At 52.9% G+C, this 18,465-nt stretch overlaps 6 protein-coding genes across 6 annotated transcripts; 1 reads left to right on the top strand and 5 right to left on the bottom strand.

Moving 5' to 3' along the window:
• Positions 1 to 94: 94 nt before the first annotated feature.
• Positions 95 to 1,734, bottom strand: BO94DRAFT_292805 (thymidylate synthase). The gene has a single exon (XM_025606696.1). It carries the CDS (start codon positions 1,343 to 1,345, stop codon positions 281 to 283), a length of 1,065 nt encoding a protein of 354 aa, XP_025462555.1. The 5' UTR covers positions 1,346 to 1,734; the 3' UTR covers positions 95 to 280.
• Positions 1,673 to 3,234, bottom strand: BO94DRAFT_477440 (tRNA-ribosyltransferase family protein; the record flags this gene model as incomplete). The annotated part of the gene is made up of 8 exons (XM_025608641.1): positions 1,673 to 1,850; positions 1,894 to 2,081; positions 2,126 to 2,203; positions 2,248 to 2,305; positions 2,349 to 2,669; positions 2,714 to 2,797; positions 2,851 to 3,101; positions 3,157 to 3,234. 8 exons carry the CDS (start codon positions 3,232 to 3,234, stop codon positions 1,673 to 1,675), a joined length of 1,236 nt encoding a protein of 411 aa, XP_025462556.1.
• Positions 3,235 to 3,757: 523 nt separating this feature from the next.
• Positions 3,758 to 6,207, top strand: BO94DRAFT_292747 (putative MFS transporter). Its single transcript, XM_025606695.1, has 8 exons — positions 3,758 to 4,090; positions 4,137 to 4,390; positions 4,437 to 4,518; positions 4,564 to 4,666; positions 4,713 to 5,116; positions 5,173 to 5,342; positions 5,395 to 5,479; positions 5,535 to 6,207. Exons 1-8 carry the CDS (start codon positions 4,031 to 4,033, stop codon positions 5,850 to 5,852), a joined length of 1,476 nt encoding a protein of 491 aa, XP_025462557.1. The 5' UTR covers positions 3,758 to 4,030; the 3' UTR covers positions 5,853 to 6,207.
• A 1,352-nt stretch (positions 6,208 to 7,559) lies between these two features.
• BO94DRAFT_477616 (uncharacterized protein) lies at positions 7,560 to 8,117 on the bottom strand (the record flags this gene model as incomplete). The annotated part of the gene is made up of 3 exons (XM_025608648.1): positions 7,560 to 7,717; positions 7,913 to 7,972; positions 8,063 to 8,117. 3 exons carry the CDS (start codon positions 8,115 to 8,117, stop codon positions 7,560 to 7,562), a joined length of 273 nt encoding a protein of 90 aa, XP_025462558.1.
• A 2,561-nt stretch (positions 8,118 to 10,678) lies between these two features.
• BO94DRAFT_292889 (uncharacterized protein) lies at positions 10,679 to 12,484 on the bottom strand. The gene is made up of 3 exons (XM_025606697.1): positions 12,217 to 12,484; positions 11,061 to 12,140; positions 10,679 to 10,993 (listed from the first exon to the last, which is right to left on the bottom strand). The coding sequence occupies exons 2-3, from the start codon at positions 12,131 to 12,133 to the stop codon at positions 10,816 to 10,818; spliced, it is 1,251 nt and encodes a 416-aa protein (XP_025462559.1). The 5' UTR covers positions 12,134 to 12,140; positions 12,217 to 12,484; the 3' UTR covers positions 10,679 to 10,815.
• A 3,149-nt stretch (positions 12,485 to 15,633) lies between these two features.
• Positions 15,634 to 17,576, bottom strand: BO94DRAFT_579098 (uncharacterized protein; the record flags this gene model as incomplete). The annotated part of the gene is made up of 5 exons (XM_025615246.1): positions 15,634 to 15,691; positions 15,819 to 16,037; positions 16,097 to 16,610; positions 16,727 to 17,211; positions 17,524 to 17,576. The coding sequence occupies 5 exons, from the start codon at positions 17,574 to 17,576 to the stop codon at positions 15,634 to 15,636; spliced, it is 1,329 nt and encodes a 442-aa protein (XP_025462560.1).
• Between the last annotated feature and the right edge of the window lie 889 nt (positions 17,577 to 18,465).

Consider the following 18,465-nt stretch of genomic DNA (forward strand, 5'->3'; position numbering starts at 1 on the left):
GGGCTGGAGGATTTAGGTGTTTGAGGATCTGGATACCCACTGACTATCTGGACATACATAGCATCTAGCCATACCCATTTGTTTTCATATTAGGTTTTTTAGTGTCTGGATCTCATGCCGTCCGGCTCATAATTTTGCTTACTGCTTATCATCTCTTTCCATTCACTCTAACCAGTCTATATCATACCACTCATATCTAGTCATTCCTTTACTTTAAACCCTCCCATTCAGCCATCCCCATTATTTCCTAACCCCTACCCATTCCAACACAACAGAAAACTCACACACTCATCTTCATCTTAATTGCCTTATGCGGCTTATACCCAACCACCTCAAACTCCTCATCCTTCCAACCATCCACAATCCCACTCCCCCTATCCTCCCTCTTAATCCTCAACTCGGGAAACGCGACCGGCTCGCGTTCTACCTGCTCCCTCAACGCCTCCACATGATCCAGATAAACATGCGCATCCCCCAACGTATGCACCAACGTCCCGGGAACCATATCCACCGCATGGGCCAACAAATGCGTCAACAACGCATAAGAAGCAATATTAAACGGCACCCCCAACCCCATATCCGCACTCCTCTGATACAACAAGCAACTCAGATGTCCTCTTCCCTTGTCGCCCCCCTTATTCCCTGCCTTCCAATCCTCATCCGCATCCGGATAACTCACATAAAACTGCGCAAACATATGACACGGCGGCAGAGCCATCTTCCCCAGATCTGCAGGATTCCAGGCACTCATGATAATTCTCCGATCGAAGGGATTGGTAAGAAGCTTCTTGACCACGTCCGCGAGCTGATCCACGCCCTGGCCTGTATAATCTGTGCTGGAATCGACGTATTCAGCCCCGAAGTGTCGCCATTGGAACCCGTAGACAGGACCAAGGTCACCTTCTTCGCGGTGGGTGAGGCCGATCGAGTCCAGGTAGGTGCGGGAGGCGTTGCCGTCCCAGATTTTGATTCCTGCGGAGGAGAGGGGCAGGGAGGAGGTGCTGCCGGAGATGAACCAGAGGAGTTCGGCGAGGACGGCACGTAGAAAGACGCGTTTGGTGGTGAGGAGGGGGAGGATCGGTGTGTAGGCGTCGGAGGGGGTGGTGGAGGTGGGGTTGGGTTTGGAGAGGGCGAAGCGCATTTGAGGGGGCCCGAAGATGGAGCGTGTGCCGGTGCCGGTGCGGTCGGGGCGGTATTCGCCTTCGGAGAGGATGCGTCGGATGAGGTTCAGGTATTGGTGTTCTTCGTGAGTTGGGTCGTGGGGGATTGTGGGTGTCGGTGTGGTGGTGGTGGTGGTGGTGGCATCCTGGGGAGGAGTGGGGAGAGATTCGGCGGAGGGAGACATTATGTCTGTGTTTATTCTTGTTCTTTTGTTTGTAGTTGATCTTTAAGTTGTGCTTGGTGAGAGGGGTGGTGAATGGATGTCTTGAGAGTGTGGATCGAGGATGAGAAGTATACAAGTGATCCGGGAATGAAATTGGTCTCGACGCGCGCGCGACGCGCCACGTGGTCATGTGATTGCGGAGCACTTTATTACTGCCGGGATCACTAAAGACTATAAGGCATACTAGTGGTCAAGTTGGAGTATAGGTGCTTCAACTCCTTTTTTGGATTGAGCATTGTAGGACTTTTTCTACGCTTATATTCGGCCTCGCTTTGCTTGCTCGCTCACTTAAGCCATCAGGTCAACTCCCACCCCCCGCAGCGCCGTCACCACCCACTCCGGATAGTCCTTCCCATACAGCGTCCCAAAGAATTCGCGCAGGAAAGCCGGGAACCGGTCCTCCAGGATCGCTTGCCGCGCCGATCCCATTAGCGACAGCAGATAGTGCACGTTGTGCATCGTCAGCCTTCATCGTTAGCACACTCCCGCCACAACGGGGCAAAACTTACAGATGCGCTCCCACCGTCTCCTTTGCCGTCAGGTGGTGCAGGTATGCCCGCGTGATGCCCAGCCCGCCCTGCTCCTTCGGCCGGCAGATGGTGCAGGTGCAGTCCTCCTGCACCGGCCGGAAGTCCTCCGCAAAGGACCGATGCCGCAGGTTCAGCGTGCCCGTGGGCACCACGGCGTTGCCGAAACGCTACAACGGTCAGTCGAAGCCCGTCAGATAGCAGGGGCACTTACAGCCGTTCTGGTCGGCCAGACACAATCAAACATGTCCGCGCCGAGAGCGACGCCCACAATCAGGTCCTCCGGATATCCCTAATCGGTCAGCCTCGTACACCACGGTCCTCAAGGTAACCTACCACGCCCATCACGTATCGCGGCTTTTGCTCCGGAAGCAGTCCCGTGCAGGTGTCCACCCTGTCCATGTTAGCCAGAATTCTGTCACTGGTGAGACACATACACTCGGCAAAAGTCCTCCTTCGCCTCTCCGCCAGAGAGTCCGCCAATCGCAATCCCCGGCGTATCTCGGGCCACCATCTCCGCACAGCATTGTCTCCGAAGCTCCAAGTCTAGTCCACCCTGGATGATGCAGAACAGATTCTGTCGCTCCGGATATTTGTGTGCATCGATACAACGGTCCAGCCAACGGACGGAGCGCTCCATGGCCTCGTGGATACGCGCATGGTCCGGCGAGGTGGTCGCAATCACATCATCCAGTTGCATAATGATATCCGAGCCGATAGAGTTTTGTAACGAGATCGAATGTTCCGGGGTGAGCAGCCTAAACAGTCAGCCCAATACGAAGCCAGCAGAGAGGGGACAAACATCGGCGTGCCGTCGTGGGGGCTCAGAAATCGGACCCCCTCCTCCGTGACAGTGGCCAGTTTCAGCAGGGAGACCATTTGAAATCTGCAACCTGTCAGCCATTTCGCAATGAGAAAGGAACAATCGGGCCGTATCACCCTCCGCTATCCGTAAGAATATTTCGATCCCATCCCTGCAACTTATGCGCCCCGCCCACTGCGTCTAGAACCGCTTGCCCGGGTTTCAGGCCAAGGTGATACGTATTGTTCAAACAGAGCTGGCATCCTGTCTGCCGTAGCTGGTCGTATGTCAAGCCCTTCAGGGACGCCTGCGTCGCAACCGGCATGAAGATGGGGAGGGGAACGGAGCCATGGGGGAGGTTGAGGGTGCTAGCACGTGCTTTGGTGGTCTAGGTATAGATAGCATGTCAGCATGGGAAAAGCAAGAGAATCGCAATAGCCTACTGAGCACTTTGCATGCAAGTCAAAGGTCAATGCCGAGGGCATCGGCTTGCGCGTGGGCGCTGGGGTCGCGGTCGACATGGCTGCGATTCGAGCCCCGCTCGGAGCTGAAGAGGGGGTGCGGGCGAGACGGCCTGTAGCTGCCGACGTGGAATAACTCGTGGATACTCCGGTGCTTGGTCGGAAGCTTCTCGAGCAGAATTGCGGGGTGACTCGGGCATACATGGATCACGATGGCTCCATTGCCTTGCTTGACTCTGTTCATGCCTGGATCAATATCAGCGAGGTTTGCATGGTTTGCACCATTTGCACCGGGTCGGTATGGTACCATACCATACACGATACCAGTCAGGCGGTACTTCCCCGCATTTGTTCCCCGTCCATGCGGAGGACAAGATTAACCGGGGATGGTTCCTCGAGAGGCTCGATCGCTGCCCGGGGAATATCATGCCTCGTCCATGGATCCATCTGCCAACATACTCAGGCTTAACCTGAATGTCTAGACTCTGAACTTAATCCTCCAGAGCAATCAAGATGCCAGCCAGCCATTGCAATCCCGACTGACTAGTCTCGCAGCAATCAGCAAGCCAGCAACATAAACTTCCGCTCAAATGAGCCAATTTTGCCGATCAGCCACTAGCATTCAAGCCACGCAGATTAGCATTCAGCATGGCGGTCTGTCTAGGTTTGGGCTAACTGAGCTGAAGCGAGTCAGGCTGTCCTCGCTCGATCTCTGTCTCTCCGGATTTCTCACACATGACCGAGTCACGGTAATCCACGCGGAGATTAAACTATTATATACTTTGACAAGGACCGCTGCTACTTGAACGGACCAGGTTTTGCGATACGGTATCCTCTTCCCCCAAGTTATACTACGATGAGTGCGGAAAAGAGCTTGGGCGGCGCCGAAAGCGAGGATCTCGAGGGTGCTCCGCAGGTGAGCATACTCTCTATCATTGTTGTACTTGTAATGACCATCCCAGACAACCCATGAGAGTGTCCTTGGCGGAGACCTTAGCGCTCGCGAGAGGGCTCTGGTCTGGAAGCAAGACTTGCGCATTGTGCCCCTCTGTGCGAGCATATATCTTCTCTGCTACCTGGATCGATCCAACATAGGTGCGTACCCCCTAGCATCTGACGTATGGTATGCTCACAGATCAGGCAATGCAAAAATCCTTAACCAGGATACTGGAAACGATCTCCTTTCAGAGACGCATATGACTTCGTACCAGTACACGTGGGTGCCCTGACAGTAGACTGCCGCGACTGTGCTAATAATGCAGTGTCGCATTGATGGTTTTTCTGATCGCCTATGCGCTGTTCGAAGTGCCTTCCAACTATCTGCTCAAGAAATTGAAGCCCAGTGTAAGTTACTCCTCCCGTTTAAGTATCACACTTAACACAATGCAGAAATGGATCGGTTTTCTCATGCTTGCCTGGGGAGCATCCACAATGGGCTTGGGCGGCTCTCACAACGTTGCCCAGGTCACTGGCATCCGGTTCCTACTCGGAGGTAATTATCTGTTCGTACTTCTTCGCGAACCCACTGACTGTTCCAGCCACGGAGGCGGGCCTTTTTCCAGGACTCGTATACTATGTGACCTTTTGGTATCGCATTACAGAGCGCTCCATGCGGGTCGCCCTCATCCTGGCGTCAGCCACCCTTGCCGGTGCTTTTGGTGGCGCCATTGCGTATGGTATCGGACATATGAACGACGTGCGCGGCCTATCAGCATGGCGATGGCTGTTCATAATCGAAGGCGCTCCGTCCTGCGCCTCGGCCTTCCTCGTCTGGCTTTTTCTTCCTGACTACCCCGAGTCAGCCTCATGGCTCAGTCCCGAAGAGAAGATTCTTGCTGCCCAGCGATTGCAAGCAGAAGGCTCCCAGGGAACTGCAAAGGCCATGAGCTGGAAAGATGCGAAGGAGGTTCTGACAGATTGGAGGTTATATGCGCACTATATTGTTGGTCCCTTTGTGAACATATACATGACCGAGAGGTAACTGATAATCGGGTATAGGTGTACTTTGGCATCTCTGCCCCGTTTTCCAGCCTTTCATTGTTCACACCTGCGATCGTCAGTGGTCTAGGATATTCGAATCTGCAGGCGCAGCTCATGACGGTGCCGCCATGGGCTGCCGCCTATGTAGTCACGACAGTCGTCGCTTGGTCCGCCGATCACTTTAACAGGTATGTTGCGTGTCACCCTTCGTGAAAAGAGTGCCATTCGAACTGAACGCAGTCGTGGTCTTCATTCCGCCATCTTTGCCTTTATTGGAGCTATGGGCTTCCTCGCATCTGCCGTTCTCCCCGCCGATGCATATCTGGTATGTAAGCATCCCACCAATTCCCCAGTCTGCTACTGATTGTGTTTGTGGCCAGCATCGGTACGGCTGTCTCGTGGTCGCAGCGAGCGGGTCATTCGCTTGTATTCCACCATTGCTCGGATGGCTGTCGGCCAATATGCGCTCCACAGCCGGAACCGGATTAGCCATTGCGTTAAATGTATCCTTCGGTGCGCCCGGACAGATTGTCGGCGTATGGATTTATAAACCCGACGAGGAGAAAAGGGGCTATCCGACCGGGCATTGGACGAATGCGGCGTTGCTTCTGATGGTCACTGCAGGATGTATTCTGCTGCGATTATACTATGGATGGAGGAATGGACGGACAAAATCGGGGGAGATGTTCGCTTATTGAGTCTGCCTATAAGTCGAATCTGCTCTGTGGTGTGCAGACAAGGTGGCAAACGTTCTTCAAGAATGCAAGACCTTGTCGCACCCACCAACATAATCTTCATCCTCATCCTCGCCTAATCAGTTCCCAGTATCCCGACTCCAGTGGCCAAAAACCAGCTCCACTTAATATTCTTCTTCGGGTCGAGTAAAGATGGTGCATGGGTAAGGACGGGAGGATCGTGAGACCGAGTCATGCTAGGGTGGGAAAGAATGGCAATCAGCTAAGAAAGGACATGAAAGGGATAGCTGGGCGGGTCTTAAAGGACGGAACTATCGAACTTACCGATTTAAGACGATAGGAGTGAGAACGTGAAGGGGCCATGGCAAAGATAGTGCTGGGGACTAGACGGGCAGTAAATGAATGATTGGCATGGAACCATGGAACCGGACAGACGGCGGCGGCAGCACGTGAGGGCGGGCAAAATAAGGTTAAGCTCAGGGCATGACGGGCGGCCAACAGCTTAACTGAAGTGATGCCATCGCAGCAGTGAGCAGTGACCACTACTACCCACTACCCACGCCCATCAGCTCAAATTCCAGGGGTTTGGGTGCTGTGGATTCCGCCCCCTCTGACAAACTCCCCGACTGGCGGTGGGACCTCAGGCACGCCTCTCGTCTTTTACTTAGCGCTGGCTGGGCATGGACTTATGAGCAGGTCAGCAGCCAGTGAGCTAAGGACCCAAAGAACCAAAAGAAAACAATAAAAAAAAAGAAAATAAGAAAAATGAAGTACTCATGTGAATTGAATTTAATTGCAAAAAAAAAAAAGAAAAAAAGAAAAACTCCACTGCACATGGATAGTATCTACATCCTCGTGTAGTGGCTATTCCAATCAGATACTGTCTCATGAAAGTTCCACGGTCTCATAAGACCATAAAAAGTTAATTCCAAAATTCTCTCGACTCCGGCCCGAAACGCGCTCGGTGGAAATTTTTTTTCTCTTTTTGGGGGTTATTTGTTCAGGACTCATCTGGCCACGGCAAACCGCCTCTTCTCCACACCCACGATTGCCCGTCCGACATGCCCGAGCAAGGTACCGGCCAGATGGCCCATCAAAAGTGAGAAAGGTCCTTGATGAGTTGCTGCAGTCATGAATGGAAAGAAAGAAAGAAACTCAAAACCAGGTCGATAAAATGTCAAAGTCACACACACATCAAGAGTATCTGTTCTGTCGTCCTAATTTATTCGGTCAGAGTCCGGCTGTCAGTTAGAGGGAACAGACACAGGTACACAGCTGGGCTGTGAAATGCGCCCGCTGCCCGAGAACTGAATCAAGCCAGCACAATCCGACAATCCGAGCAGGACCCGCCAGGAAGACTGCAGAACAGACTTGGGCCAGGGTTTATCCGTCGAACGGCAACCCCCCTGCCCGCGAGAGAAAATCCCAGCCATGTCCACAAGTGCATCCATGCCGCTGCCATACCATTCTGCGTCGGGAGAAGAAGAGCCAAATGAATAGAGCGAAACGAAAACTGTCGACATCCGAAATGTTGTACATATCTGCGAGACCCGAGGAATAGGCATCAATCCGGATGGCGTCGTACATAACGTGCAGGCAGAGCATAAGCCGGGAAAGACGAAAAGCGAGAGACAAGGAGACAAGGGAATAAGGGCCGATCTTCCAGTAAGCATCCAGACAAGTGCTAGAAATACAACCTCTCCACCGCTATCAACCACGCAAGGGAGGCAATGCCTTGACGGCTACCTCGGCCGCATCTTCATAGGCATTGTTTGTACCATCGTAGAAATACCGCGCCGAAAATGTGCAGACATACAAAGTGCTGGGGTGTTGAACTGTGACCGAGGTGGACCAAGCCGTGCGACCTCCTGGAAAGCGACACACCCGTCAGTAACCAGTCCTTTGCTCGAACTTGGGAAATTCAAAAGTCGGTGAAGAGGAGAGGCCGACTCCACCCTTTCAAACACACCGTGGGCAACGGTCCAGAGCCGGGAAGGCCGTGGCAGACCAACACGAGGGGAAGGGCCGTCGAGAGCCAGTAAAGAAAAGGGTATGACGCTTACCTCGACGATCGGAAACGAGATTGTAGACCGGGTCGTTCACTTTGGCTTGGGAGCAGTAATCTTCGAGAATCAGGGTTAGTTGACAGAAGAAGGGGCCGCCGCCACGACTAAGACAAGCGCAGAGGGAGATTGCAGCAGAGTGGGGCATACCTTTCAGTTTGTCCTGCCATTTCGTGCTCTCCTTCGCGGGCTGCGAGGTGGCCATGTTGGAGGAGGGTTAAGGTTAAGCCTTGGGGTCGAGTAGGGTAATGGCTGGGACGGTGGATAGGTTCCTTTCACCCAAGTAAAGGACGAACAGGAGATCTGGGCAGGCGTCGATATCCCACAACTGATGGAGAACAAGCACCCACACGGCAGTACTTGTCCCTGGATAAATGGAAATATGGAAAGGAATTCAACCACCACGTCAATGGGCTATCAAGTCCTGGGGTAGATGGGAAGGATGAAAAACTTCAGATGGTTTTTTTTTTTCGTCTTCTGCTTGACTCGCTTTGGATTTTTGAACTCGTCTGCCCTTTCAATCGAACAGCGTCGATAGTCCTGGGAAGCGGGGAGTCATATAAACTGTGGGCCATCCCTCAAAACCCCAAAATGTCACTGTGCAAGCAAGACCAGTTTGGCGTGACAAACACGGAACCTAATCATCAAACCTAACGTACGGGCTTATGCATGCCGGTGTGGACATGGCACAGTGTCAGCAAATTTCCCCCCTCCCTATTCTCCTCCACTCAAGGAACGCCAGTTCCATGGAGTACATGCGGATCATTCTTGAGGCTGCAAGCTGGAACGGGCCGGCGCACGCCGATTGAATGTGTGCCCTTGAAGAAACGCCAGAAGACAGGGAATAGGACCGCTAGTCTCCACACAGGCCAGATCTACTGACGGACAGGGGAGAATCCAAGACAAGGAGCACGCTGTTGTACAAGGGAAAACTATGTTGGTTCGCAACCAGTTTGTTGGCCAACTCAGAAACCGCCCGACCTGCCGGCATCGTGGCTCGAATTCTGCTCTCCTGGTCCGCGGGCGATGTATACATCGGGTACGAACAAGCCACTCGCCTCATGGACGCTCTTCAGGAAAAGGAACCGCCCCTTCTGGAAAACATGGGACCGTCGAGGGGGGGCGCCCTAGTTGCCCAAAAGCGGAGGAGGACCCATAGGCCGAATTGCGACGAATCGAAGCCAGAAGCAATTTTATGTCGACCAGTTGGGCCACTCAGAGGATTGGAAGCGGGCCCAGAGACCACAGTGCCAGCTCATCAAGGTCTCGAATCAGAAAATCTGAACGGTGCCAATTTTAAGCCCATCAATTCTCCTCAGCCCTAGAACGAAACGGTCACAGACCGGGCCGCTCTGCATGAGTACTTGCTATCGGAATGGGGACTGCAGATTCCAGGGTGGCCAGAGCTTGCTCGAGGCCTTCGTTATTGTCTGGCAGGAAACCTTCAGCAGGGGTTTAGAACGCTAAGAGCTGCCCACGGCGATGAAGCGCCAGCTTGTGCATCTGGGAATCCCTCTGCGGGAGACACAAATTGCCAGCGAAGAGCGAGCTGGGTCTGCTTGACCCAGGCCATTTTCCGGCAGACAAGGTGCCATGATTCGTTGCTTTCTTCTGGCATTGTGTTGGGCATTCATACGTGCAGCATTCACTTAATCGTCCTCGCTTCCAGCATGCGGTTGCTTGCAAACTAGGAAGAGGTTCATTGGCAGCAGCAGTGAAATCGTGGGAAGACGATGAAGAACCTGCATAAGCAAGCAAGATTGATAACCAGCGCCAAACAACGGGGAAGGCTGGAACGCTTCCACGAACCGCTTTTCGAGGCGGCAGCCAAACCGTTGATTCGACGCGCCGCAGCATTCTGGCGACGAGCCTCGATCTGCCCCGCATCGGCCTCAGGCAAGCTTAATTTGAGGGGGAAGGGGGGCCAGAAGGGAAAAAGAGGGAGAAATGATGGGAGGAGATTCATAGTAGTCAATTCCCAGATGTTCCCCAAAAACTATCCCCAAAGTAGAAAAACGAGAGGAAAAAAAAAAAAAAAAAGGAATAAAAGCCCCCTCAAAAAAAAAAACAGAACCGACGCCAAAATAGGAACCCCCCCCTTGTCTACTACCATCTCCCCCCGAACATTCCTCTTTAGTACAACACCAGAGTGACCCAACTCCGGTAAGATTCCCTTCATTGCCCTCCCTACATCCGTCGGAAATGCAGCATGGCCCTGATCAGTTTCCAAGCCTCGCCCGATCATGCGTGCTGGCTCCGGTTCCCATCTGATCTGGCCCAGACCAGGGGTACAAGTCAGGCCGACAAGGACGAACTATAATCGCGGGCCAGGTTCCCCGGCCGAGACAGCAGCAAGACAGCAGCAAGACAGCTAGCTAGCTGGTAATCTAAAGTAGGGTGGCTAACAGTCTTAGGTTCATGATACGGAGAGTACATGCATCGGCCCCCAAGTGACATGCGCAAGCGCCACCCCAACATCCATGTTGATCATAATCCAAAATAGCACCAGGTATATGCCAGCATAGCAAGGTGAGGCTGAAACAGGCAGCCAACCCAGATAACTAACTACAGACAGCGCCCTCCCCTTCAACCGAACCTGTACGACCCTCCGGTTCCTGTTACACATCATCGCAAATCATGCCGGACTGAACTTCCGGCAACCGCCCAAATGTACCACCCCCATGCTCAAGAACATAAGCACCCAGATCCCGAGCCAACCAAAAATCAGAACATCATCATATGCGGTCGTTAACGTCGTTAGAGCCAAGTGGTCGGCTGGCGACCCCTGTCAATGGACCGCCGGCGGTTGCAAACCGGTCTTCCCCCTCACCACGATGGCATGACGTGTTGCCGCCGTGTCGCTTTTGCCCTTCCGGTTATCTTCCATCCACAGCCTATCGTTCTCACGCGGATCCTCGTCGGTGTAACACTTCATCAAGAAACCGCCGGGGGCCCATGAGCTCGATGCTTTTTGACAGGGTTGACCGCACCGGCTGGATGAACTGGGAATGTTTCCTCGAGTGCCATCGGCGCCGGATGCAATCATCAACTAGGGACGTCAAGCCTGTGGCCACAATCACACTGTACACTAGTCAGCCTCAAACTCAAAAAGAAGGCCATCGACCAGACTAAGGAGAGGGGTTCTTACTCGGCAACGTCAGGCATCGTCTCATACACAGACGGGTCGCTGATCCACATGGATGACGGTGGAATCCATCCTCCCTTTTTCTCTTCCTCGGCCGCTTCCATCGGGGTCAATATCTCCGGCACAATATGAGCGATAGTCTTGGATGTGCGTGTGTTGACCAGATGATAGGAAACTTCTCGCAAGTCCCCCTCTTTCCGACACTCACGCCTCCATTGGTACCTTGTCGACCAATATTCAAACTCATGTCGCTTCGAGAGCCCGGCGCCTCGGCGCCTTAGCTCCACATGAGCATAATTGGAAAACTCCAGTAACGTGTTATCTGTCAGCACAAATTGGCGATCGCCACCGCTCCTGTGGTCTAGATGCTTGTCATCAAAAAATTCGTCATCATCCTCTACCGATTTGTACCCTGAGTCCTGGCGCCTATGTTCGTGGCCAGGCAACGATCCGTGGCCACTTGATCCTGGTCGCAAGCTAGCCAGCACACTACTCCACGACCGTCGAAAGACCGGATGCCTGTCGAGACTTGATGCCACAGGTCTTCTTTCTGAGTGGCACACCTCGCGCCCCGAGTCGCGACAGTAGCGTCGGAAGGAGAACTTTCTCGAGAACAGGTCGTACATGCGCAGATGGAACAAGGTTACGTCTTGCTGATAGCCACCCCTCTGCGGCACCATCGTGTCGATGCGGAGGTTCATGTTCCCGTCGAGGGTCGCATCGTCGTGCCGAATCAGGAGCCGCCGAGAGGAGGGGAATAGCTGCCCAAAGGTCGAAGGGTTGGAGGGAATGACGTCGGTTGAGAAAATGTCCAACTTACGATCGATTACCTCGTAGCGCGGAGTCTCGGGGGGTTCATCATCGGATGGGATGGTGGATGTGTAGGTCGATACTGAGGCTTTAGGGTCTTCTTCGTCGTAGAAGTCCATTCCGACTCTCTGTATGGGGGTGGGTCGATCGCTGTAGATCGTAGGGGCCGTGCTTTTCGAGCGTTCCGAGACATCGCTGGTAGTGGAACTGGAGCTACCAGCGGCCCTCGAACCATTCTGATATGACGATGCACTGTAAGACCCCATGACGGCGCTAATGTGATAGGAAGCTGTCAGATAGGTTATGAAGCGACAAAAGCAAGCGATCGCGCAAGGATGGTGGCGTATACTTGGGTATCGTGTTCTCCGGTCAAGACTCCAGAGATGGATTTCGATACCCGAGCCGATCCGGCAATATCGCTTAATCCTAATTAAGGCAAGCCTGGGGGGGATTGCATAGGAGGGAGGGATGAGGGGGATAGCGAGTCAAGCACACAGGATGAAGTAGGGGTAATATGTATTCCAACCATAGCCTGATCTCGTGGTGCAAAAAAAACGCTTGGTTCCGCGCAGGGGCCCTGGCAGCCCAAGATCCAGTAGATCCAGTAGGAGATGTAATACGACGAGCACCAGACCGCAATAATGAGGCAAAACCCAGGAGCAAGATAATTTAGTCAGATGGAGAGAGGGAGGGGAAGGGGGACTCCGGGCGGGAGGGACAGGATGGCTTGGAGAAACAACACGGGTTGCTGATAATAATAGTTAGGAGTCGTAACCGTGACAAAGGGCGAGCAATAATCCGAGGTCAGGCTGGCTGCTAGAACTACCTAAGCCTTGGAACGATCCGAGAGGAGGCAAGCAACTGAATGGAGGGAATGTGGAAGGGGCCGCGGATCATAGCAGATGACGCCAGGCTTGAAGCACAGGCACTGTTTCATCGACCGAGATGGCACCCGGCGTCCTACAATAGACAGTCGAGGCAAATGCGCGTGGCGCAGGACATCCGTCGCAAGTCACAACGGAGGGCGATGGACCAAAAGGTCGGGAATTGAGTGAGGATGGTAAAAGCCTGGGGGAGGCAGCCACGTTGGCCGACTGACTTGGCCATCCATCCATCCATCCATCGTCTTTCTCACCCTGTCCGCATTCTTCTTGTTGGTTGACCCGGTGGGCTTGTCTTTGCTTTTCGTTCAGCAAATAATAAGAAAATAACGATAATAATAATATTAATAACAATGATTAAAAGAAAAATGGAAAAAAAATAAATAAATAAAAGACGGGATTAAAGTTTGTCAAATTCAAATTTAAATTCAAAAAAAAAAGTAAATAAAAATAAAAACAAAAAGATCCTCTCCTACGATAATGCTGGCAATCCCCTCGTTGTCTTCGGAATCAGCAGATGATTTCCCCTCCAGGCAGGCAGGAAGGATCAGCAAGAATCCTACGTACAGCCTCGATCCAACTCGGACTGACACCTCGGCCGACGGTAATGCGGCTACCAAGTGATAAATAGCATTGATTCAAGTCAAGCATCGTCAATGCTCTCATGGCGACAGCTAGATACCTACCTACATCATCAGCCTGGCTTGGGCGATCCACCGCGGCTTTGCCTTGCCCATTATGCCTTACTCCGACCGCCGCGACCATGGAGCTCTAGAATCCTACTGATATTCGTCTAGGCTGCCTGTTTTGAGTCACCCTTCCCTCCCGAAGGCATTCCTCGGCGGACTTGTTAGCCAGTGTGGTGCGTTGAGGATATTCTCCGAAACTCCATGGTGCGGACATTTCCCGGCGGCCGTCGTAGCCCAGGACAACCAAAGCCTGTCTACCGTACCTATCTATCTACTATCTAGCTTACAGTATTTCCGTGGTCGCAGAGAAAGGCCGGCGGAAGACACGATCCGACGCGGATTGGACGTTGTCCCTGCAGGGAATCTGTGACTATTCGGTCGTTTCGCACGCGGTGTTGGCTGGAAATTCACCTTGACCGAACGCTAAATGGAGAATTGCCAACAACCCAATACCAGGCACTTAATCTACTTAGCTTTTTTCGCTGCAGTCTGGAAGCAGTCTTTCACTTCCGGAAAAAGGGAAAAAAAGGACCAGCACGGAAAATACCGATGACCGGTCATGTCTATAGATCGATCTGATCGATGCCTGATGAGTGACCCAATGATTAGGACACATCACGTACGGTACGGAGTACCGTGGAACAAACTGGAGGCCGGATCGGACCGAATGGATAGTCAGTGCTCTCGCTCACTGGACAGAGTCTGTGTGGTCTTGCCACAAACCCGGTCAAGATGTGTAGGAGTCGTGCAACACCTCCCTCCAATATACAGACTATCATCGGCGGTGGGAGACGACGTGGGGAGATGGATTCCGAACTCGGGGTTCTGTGTTGTCCTCCCACCCAAACTCAAACACAATCCTGAACCCTATCCCGGTTTCCCTCCTCGAGGATCCCCACTGATAATGGGGCCTTAAGTGGGGTGCGGTCAGTGCCCTTGCCTCGCTTGTGTCCGGCATATCTACACTCTACCTACCTACCTGTACAGAGTCAGTCCGCCAGCCAGCCAGATGGCTCGACATTCCAGAGCCAGGTAATGGTTGTTGACAGGAAATGGTGACACTAGGCCCAGTTCCCCCAGGCATCCGTGCATGTAACTCAAACCCATACCTACTCATTGCCAGGAACCTGGTGGGTGCTTCCATCGCCTTCCTACTATTAGTTCCCCCGGCTCCCTAACCTGGTAAGTGAACAGTAGATGATACCCAGTCCCTTGCACCATACATATGATCTGCTGTTGCAGAATACTGTGTAAACAGAAGTACTACATGCCTCCCGAGTCTACGTCAATCATTGTTTTCTAAACCTCCCAATATTCTCCTATGCCGCGCCCACGCTGTCAACAAAGTCATACCATCATGATCATCATAATCCCCAAGGACAGCCTTTACTTAGCGGACCATCTAGACCCCCAAGGCCACCGGACCGACCGATAATAGATAGTGGATCAATGCGAGCTGACGGCAGTGGGTGGTACAGGAATACAATGGCACTTCTGCCTTGGTCAATCAGCATGGGGTGACTTGGCTGGTATGTGCCCCTACGTCACACATACACCCCCCTCCCCGATATACATCACAATTATCACATCTGCCTGATATCTCATGTATGACAATTGATATATCATGACCCCAATGGGGTGCCATGTTTCTTAGTGCCTTGATCCGGGGCAATGACTTGCAGGGTCCTACAGGCATTCCACTATGTGGAGAAATCAGGCCATACTGTACGGAACTCTCTTCGATGCCCAAGGCTGCCATCATACAATGCCATACCGGCACCAGTCGAGTAGTTAGCATAGACTCGGCTTACCTAGACAATGTGCACATTCCCTTTCATCACTCTGATCGTGGATTCACCCCGAGCCTAGATGATGTGCTAAGGCATTTCTCGAACAATGACAATCCTTGTATCCATTGGAAGTACTCCGTAGACACCCCCGGTCCGGAGTCTGTACAACCCTCAGCCGACACGACTATCCGGGCATTTAAGATTCAAGATGCGACCTGGACGCCAGACGTAGACACTTGATGCTCTGAATCGACGGTACAGGGAAACCTTTACTGTTGGAGACACTCCTACCAATATGCCATATGTTAAATGCTGGTCAGTAAGTCGTCTTTGACTCTTCGTATACGTTGGGAGCTGAAAGCGTGTTTGGGATACTCTACGGGTGCGTCGGTAGCACCTTTCCCATTTACCCGAAATCAATCATTCGTCTATCCGACAACTCCAGGACTAGACACACACACTTCCTATTACATGGAGTATTACAATCAACCCAAAAACCTACCCTGGAGCCGGTGCAGCATGGCTCTATGAATCGTGAGACTCTAGATCTAGATGTGATCTAGATCATGAGATATTGGTCCAATGGCTTACACCTGCATCCAGAGGGGTCGAGGCAGCTCATCGCCGGGCTGGATCATGGCTTCCTGACGGCAGACCTTTGACCCAGCCGGCTGGGATACCAGTCCTGCTAGACTGCCTGGGGTTGGCGGATAGAATCCAACGTAAGCCTCACGGCGGGCAGGTTCCCCCACGGTAACAGACCAAGTGTGCAAGCCGTAATAGGATGCGATCGAATGGACAAGCCAGCGACTAACGGGAGGCATAGAGTGAGTACAGGCTCAATGCCTTGGAAGGACGATGGCACTTACCCGAACCCAGCGGCCCGGTCATCGACTAGGCTCTCGAACACCATCTTTTCCCCATCACGCTCATTATGAGCACTCATCGCGTCACGCATTTTTTGCAATCTTGCCTTCCGTTGCGGCGAATCATGCATCAGACCGTTTCTCCCCACAAACACTACCTCGTCCTCGGAATCATCGTCAGATGATTGGGGAGCGTCCGCCAGACCCTCCTGCTTTAGCAAGAGCTGTTTCTCGTTCCATCGTTGGATGAAGTGTCTGATATCCTCTTCTATGTCCTGAAGTATGCCGCGTGCAGCACGCGCATGCTTTAGTTTCTGGCGGAGCTCCTTGGGAACGCGGTGCTTCTCGGCCCTCATCTCTGCCGTCTGCTTGGACGAACTATGGTCGAGATGCGCATAATGGGTATCCCAAAGCGGTGCAAGGTAGTAAGGCATGGGGTTGTGACGAGTGTGGGTCGCCTGGATGTCCCAGTCCTTGGAAGAAGGCGGCTCGACCCAGGGATTATGCAGGAGGCGATCTTGAGAAAGAAACACAGCCTGTCAGCATCTCTTAACCGTAATGATGAAGGGACGCCAGGCTCCGGAAGGAGTGGATTGCCAGTGCATGGCGTGTATCCAATATCTTAAGACATACCGTTCTCCCAACGCTGTCTGCGACGACTACCGTCCTTCCCCTTCAACAGGGCCTCCCGTCTTTTTAGACTATCGCGGCGCATCAGCTCGCGGCGTCGGAAGGTCACCGACGCCACCTGCGTCTCCTTTGCGGTCTGACCTAGAAGCCTGACCTTAGCTGCGGAAGGGCTGTCGGTAGTCGGTACTGGGTCATCCAAGGGGATCGATAACGAGACCGTCGCTCCGCGCAAGGCGGTGCGCGTAGGGGTGGACTGCGAGAAGGAGACATTCTGATCACCGATCGGTACTGACTCCGAGAGAGTCAGGGTCTCCAAGGATGCAGCCGCTTGCTCAGTCCATGCCGAGATGGCTCGAGCCTGCTGTGGCGAGAGGCTTCCTCTCGGGTCCACTTCAGATGGGAAACTCGGATGAATGGCCATCGCGAAAGTGCAACGCGGTCCGGTCTCGATAACGGGGATAACGAGTGGGCGAGATGGACAGGGGAACCTGGAGATTGGAGGGTGGCTAGTCACACAGAAGGCGTAACAGCATAAGGCGAGAGTCTAAGGTACTCCAGGAAGGGATCACTAGAGGCAATGACTTCTAAGGGAAGACCAGGGGTCGGGGGGAGGCGGGGGACGAAGGGAAACCAGGGTGAGATAAGAGGAGATAACCAACTGCAGTCCGGTCGCGTTCGGCGGTCGAGGCCGGGACAGAACGGAACTGTGTAAGCGCTGAGAGATTTCAGATCCACCAGTTGACTCGCACTGGGGCACGAGAAGAATCAATCCCCTCTTATTGGATGTTTTTGGCGCTTACCCTAGCCCTACCTGCCTTAATGGGAGCCGAGCCAGGGGCCTCCTGTGAGTCATCGTGACCGCGACTGGCTCACTGATTCGCGAGCCAATGATTCACGCGACGGCGGTTATCCACTTCACCGCTGTGGTGATGTAAGTCCCTCGCGCCTTGGAATCTTATCTTCTTCTAGGTAGTAGGTACCGATGGCCCGTCCAGGCCTGAATAGAAAGGCATGGTACCTTGGGATCAAGTGGAGTGCATTCATAGTATGGATTACTGGACCGGATAATTAATTGCATGTTATTCAAGCCATGTCCAAGGACGAATGAAGGAACAACTACACAATGGTCTCGAGATCAACATGCCTGACCGTGTTCCGTCATGAGGCACGGGCAAGAGGAGCTTGCTTCCATCCTTTCTCATGTGAACACGGTGCCCTGTGCGGAGTACTACATAGTATATATGTCCCTGATGTATTATTGGAACTTGGAAGTGCCCATAGAGCGGGGTATCCCAATTCAAGCACCACCGATGAGCATACACAGTATTAGGCCATGTGGCAATGTAAAATAAACGAACATCCCTCCGAGTCGATAAACAGAAGGCAATCCCGGTGAGTTGCTGGGAGCCGGCTCAGCGGATAAAGCAATTAATCAACACCTCGATCCTGCGAACGGAAAGTTGTTGCCTGAATTCCTGCCGCGGGGCTTTGACATGGGTCTATGATATCAACCTATTGTTGAATGTTGGGATCCTTATCCACAGAGGGCTTGGGGGCTGGTTCGCTGCAATGACCCGGGTTCAGGTAGGCTACACGGCCCCGTGACGGTCGCACGACGGCTTGAGGATACTATCTAGTACTTACTATACGGATTTGTTTAGACGGATCCTATCCACCACCATCGAGATTTGCTTGACCATGTCCAACTCCAAGGACTGACTGACCGAGATGGCCCGTCACAT

Source organism: Aspergillus sclerotioniger (genome assembly GCF_003184525.1).
Source record: "Aspergillus sclerotioniger CBS 115572 chromosome Unknown BO94scaffold_40, whole genome shotgun sequence".
Taxonomy (NCBI): domain Eukaryota; kingdom Fungi; phylum Ascomycota; class Eurotiomycetes; order Eurotiales; family Aspergillaceae; genus Aspergillus; species Aspergillus sclerotioniger.

Coding starts and splice junctions, on each gene's coding strand:
- BO94DRAFT_292805 (XM_025606696.1), bottom strand. CDS start 1,345: ATGTCTCCCTCCGCCGAATCTCTCCCCACTCCTCCCCAGGATGCCACC.
- BO94DRAFT_292747 (XM_025606695.1), top strand. CDS start 4,031: ATGAGTGCGGAAAAGAGCTTGGGCGGCGCCGAAAGCGAGGATCTCGAG. Junction 4,391..4,436: donor ATGACTTCGTACCAGTACAC/GTGGGTGCCCTG, acceptor CTAATAATGCAG/TGTCGCATTGATGGTTTTTC. Junction 5,117..5,172: donor GGTTATATGCGCACTATATT/GTTGGTCCCTTT, acceptor AATCGGGTATAG/GTGTACTTTGGCATCTCTGC.
- BO94DRAFT_292889 (XM_025606697.1), bottom strand. CDS start 12,133: ATGGGGTCTTACAGTGCATCGTCATATCAGAATGGTTCGAGGGCCGCT. Junction 10,994..11,060: donor ACGATGCCTGACGTTGCCGA/GTAAGAACCCCT, acceptor ACTAGTGTACAG/TGTGATTGTGGCCACAGGCT.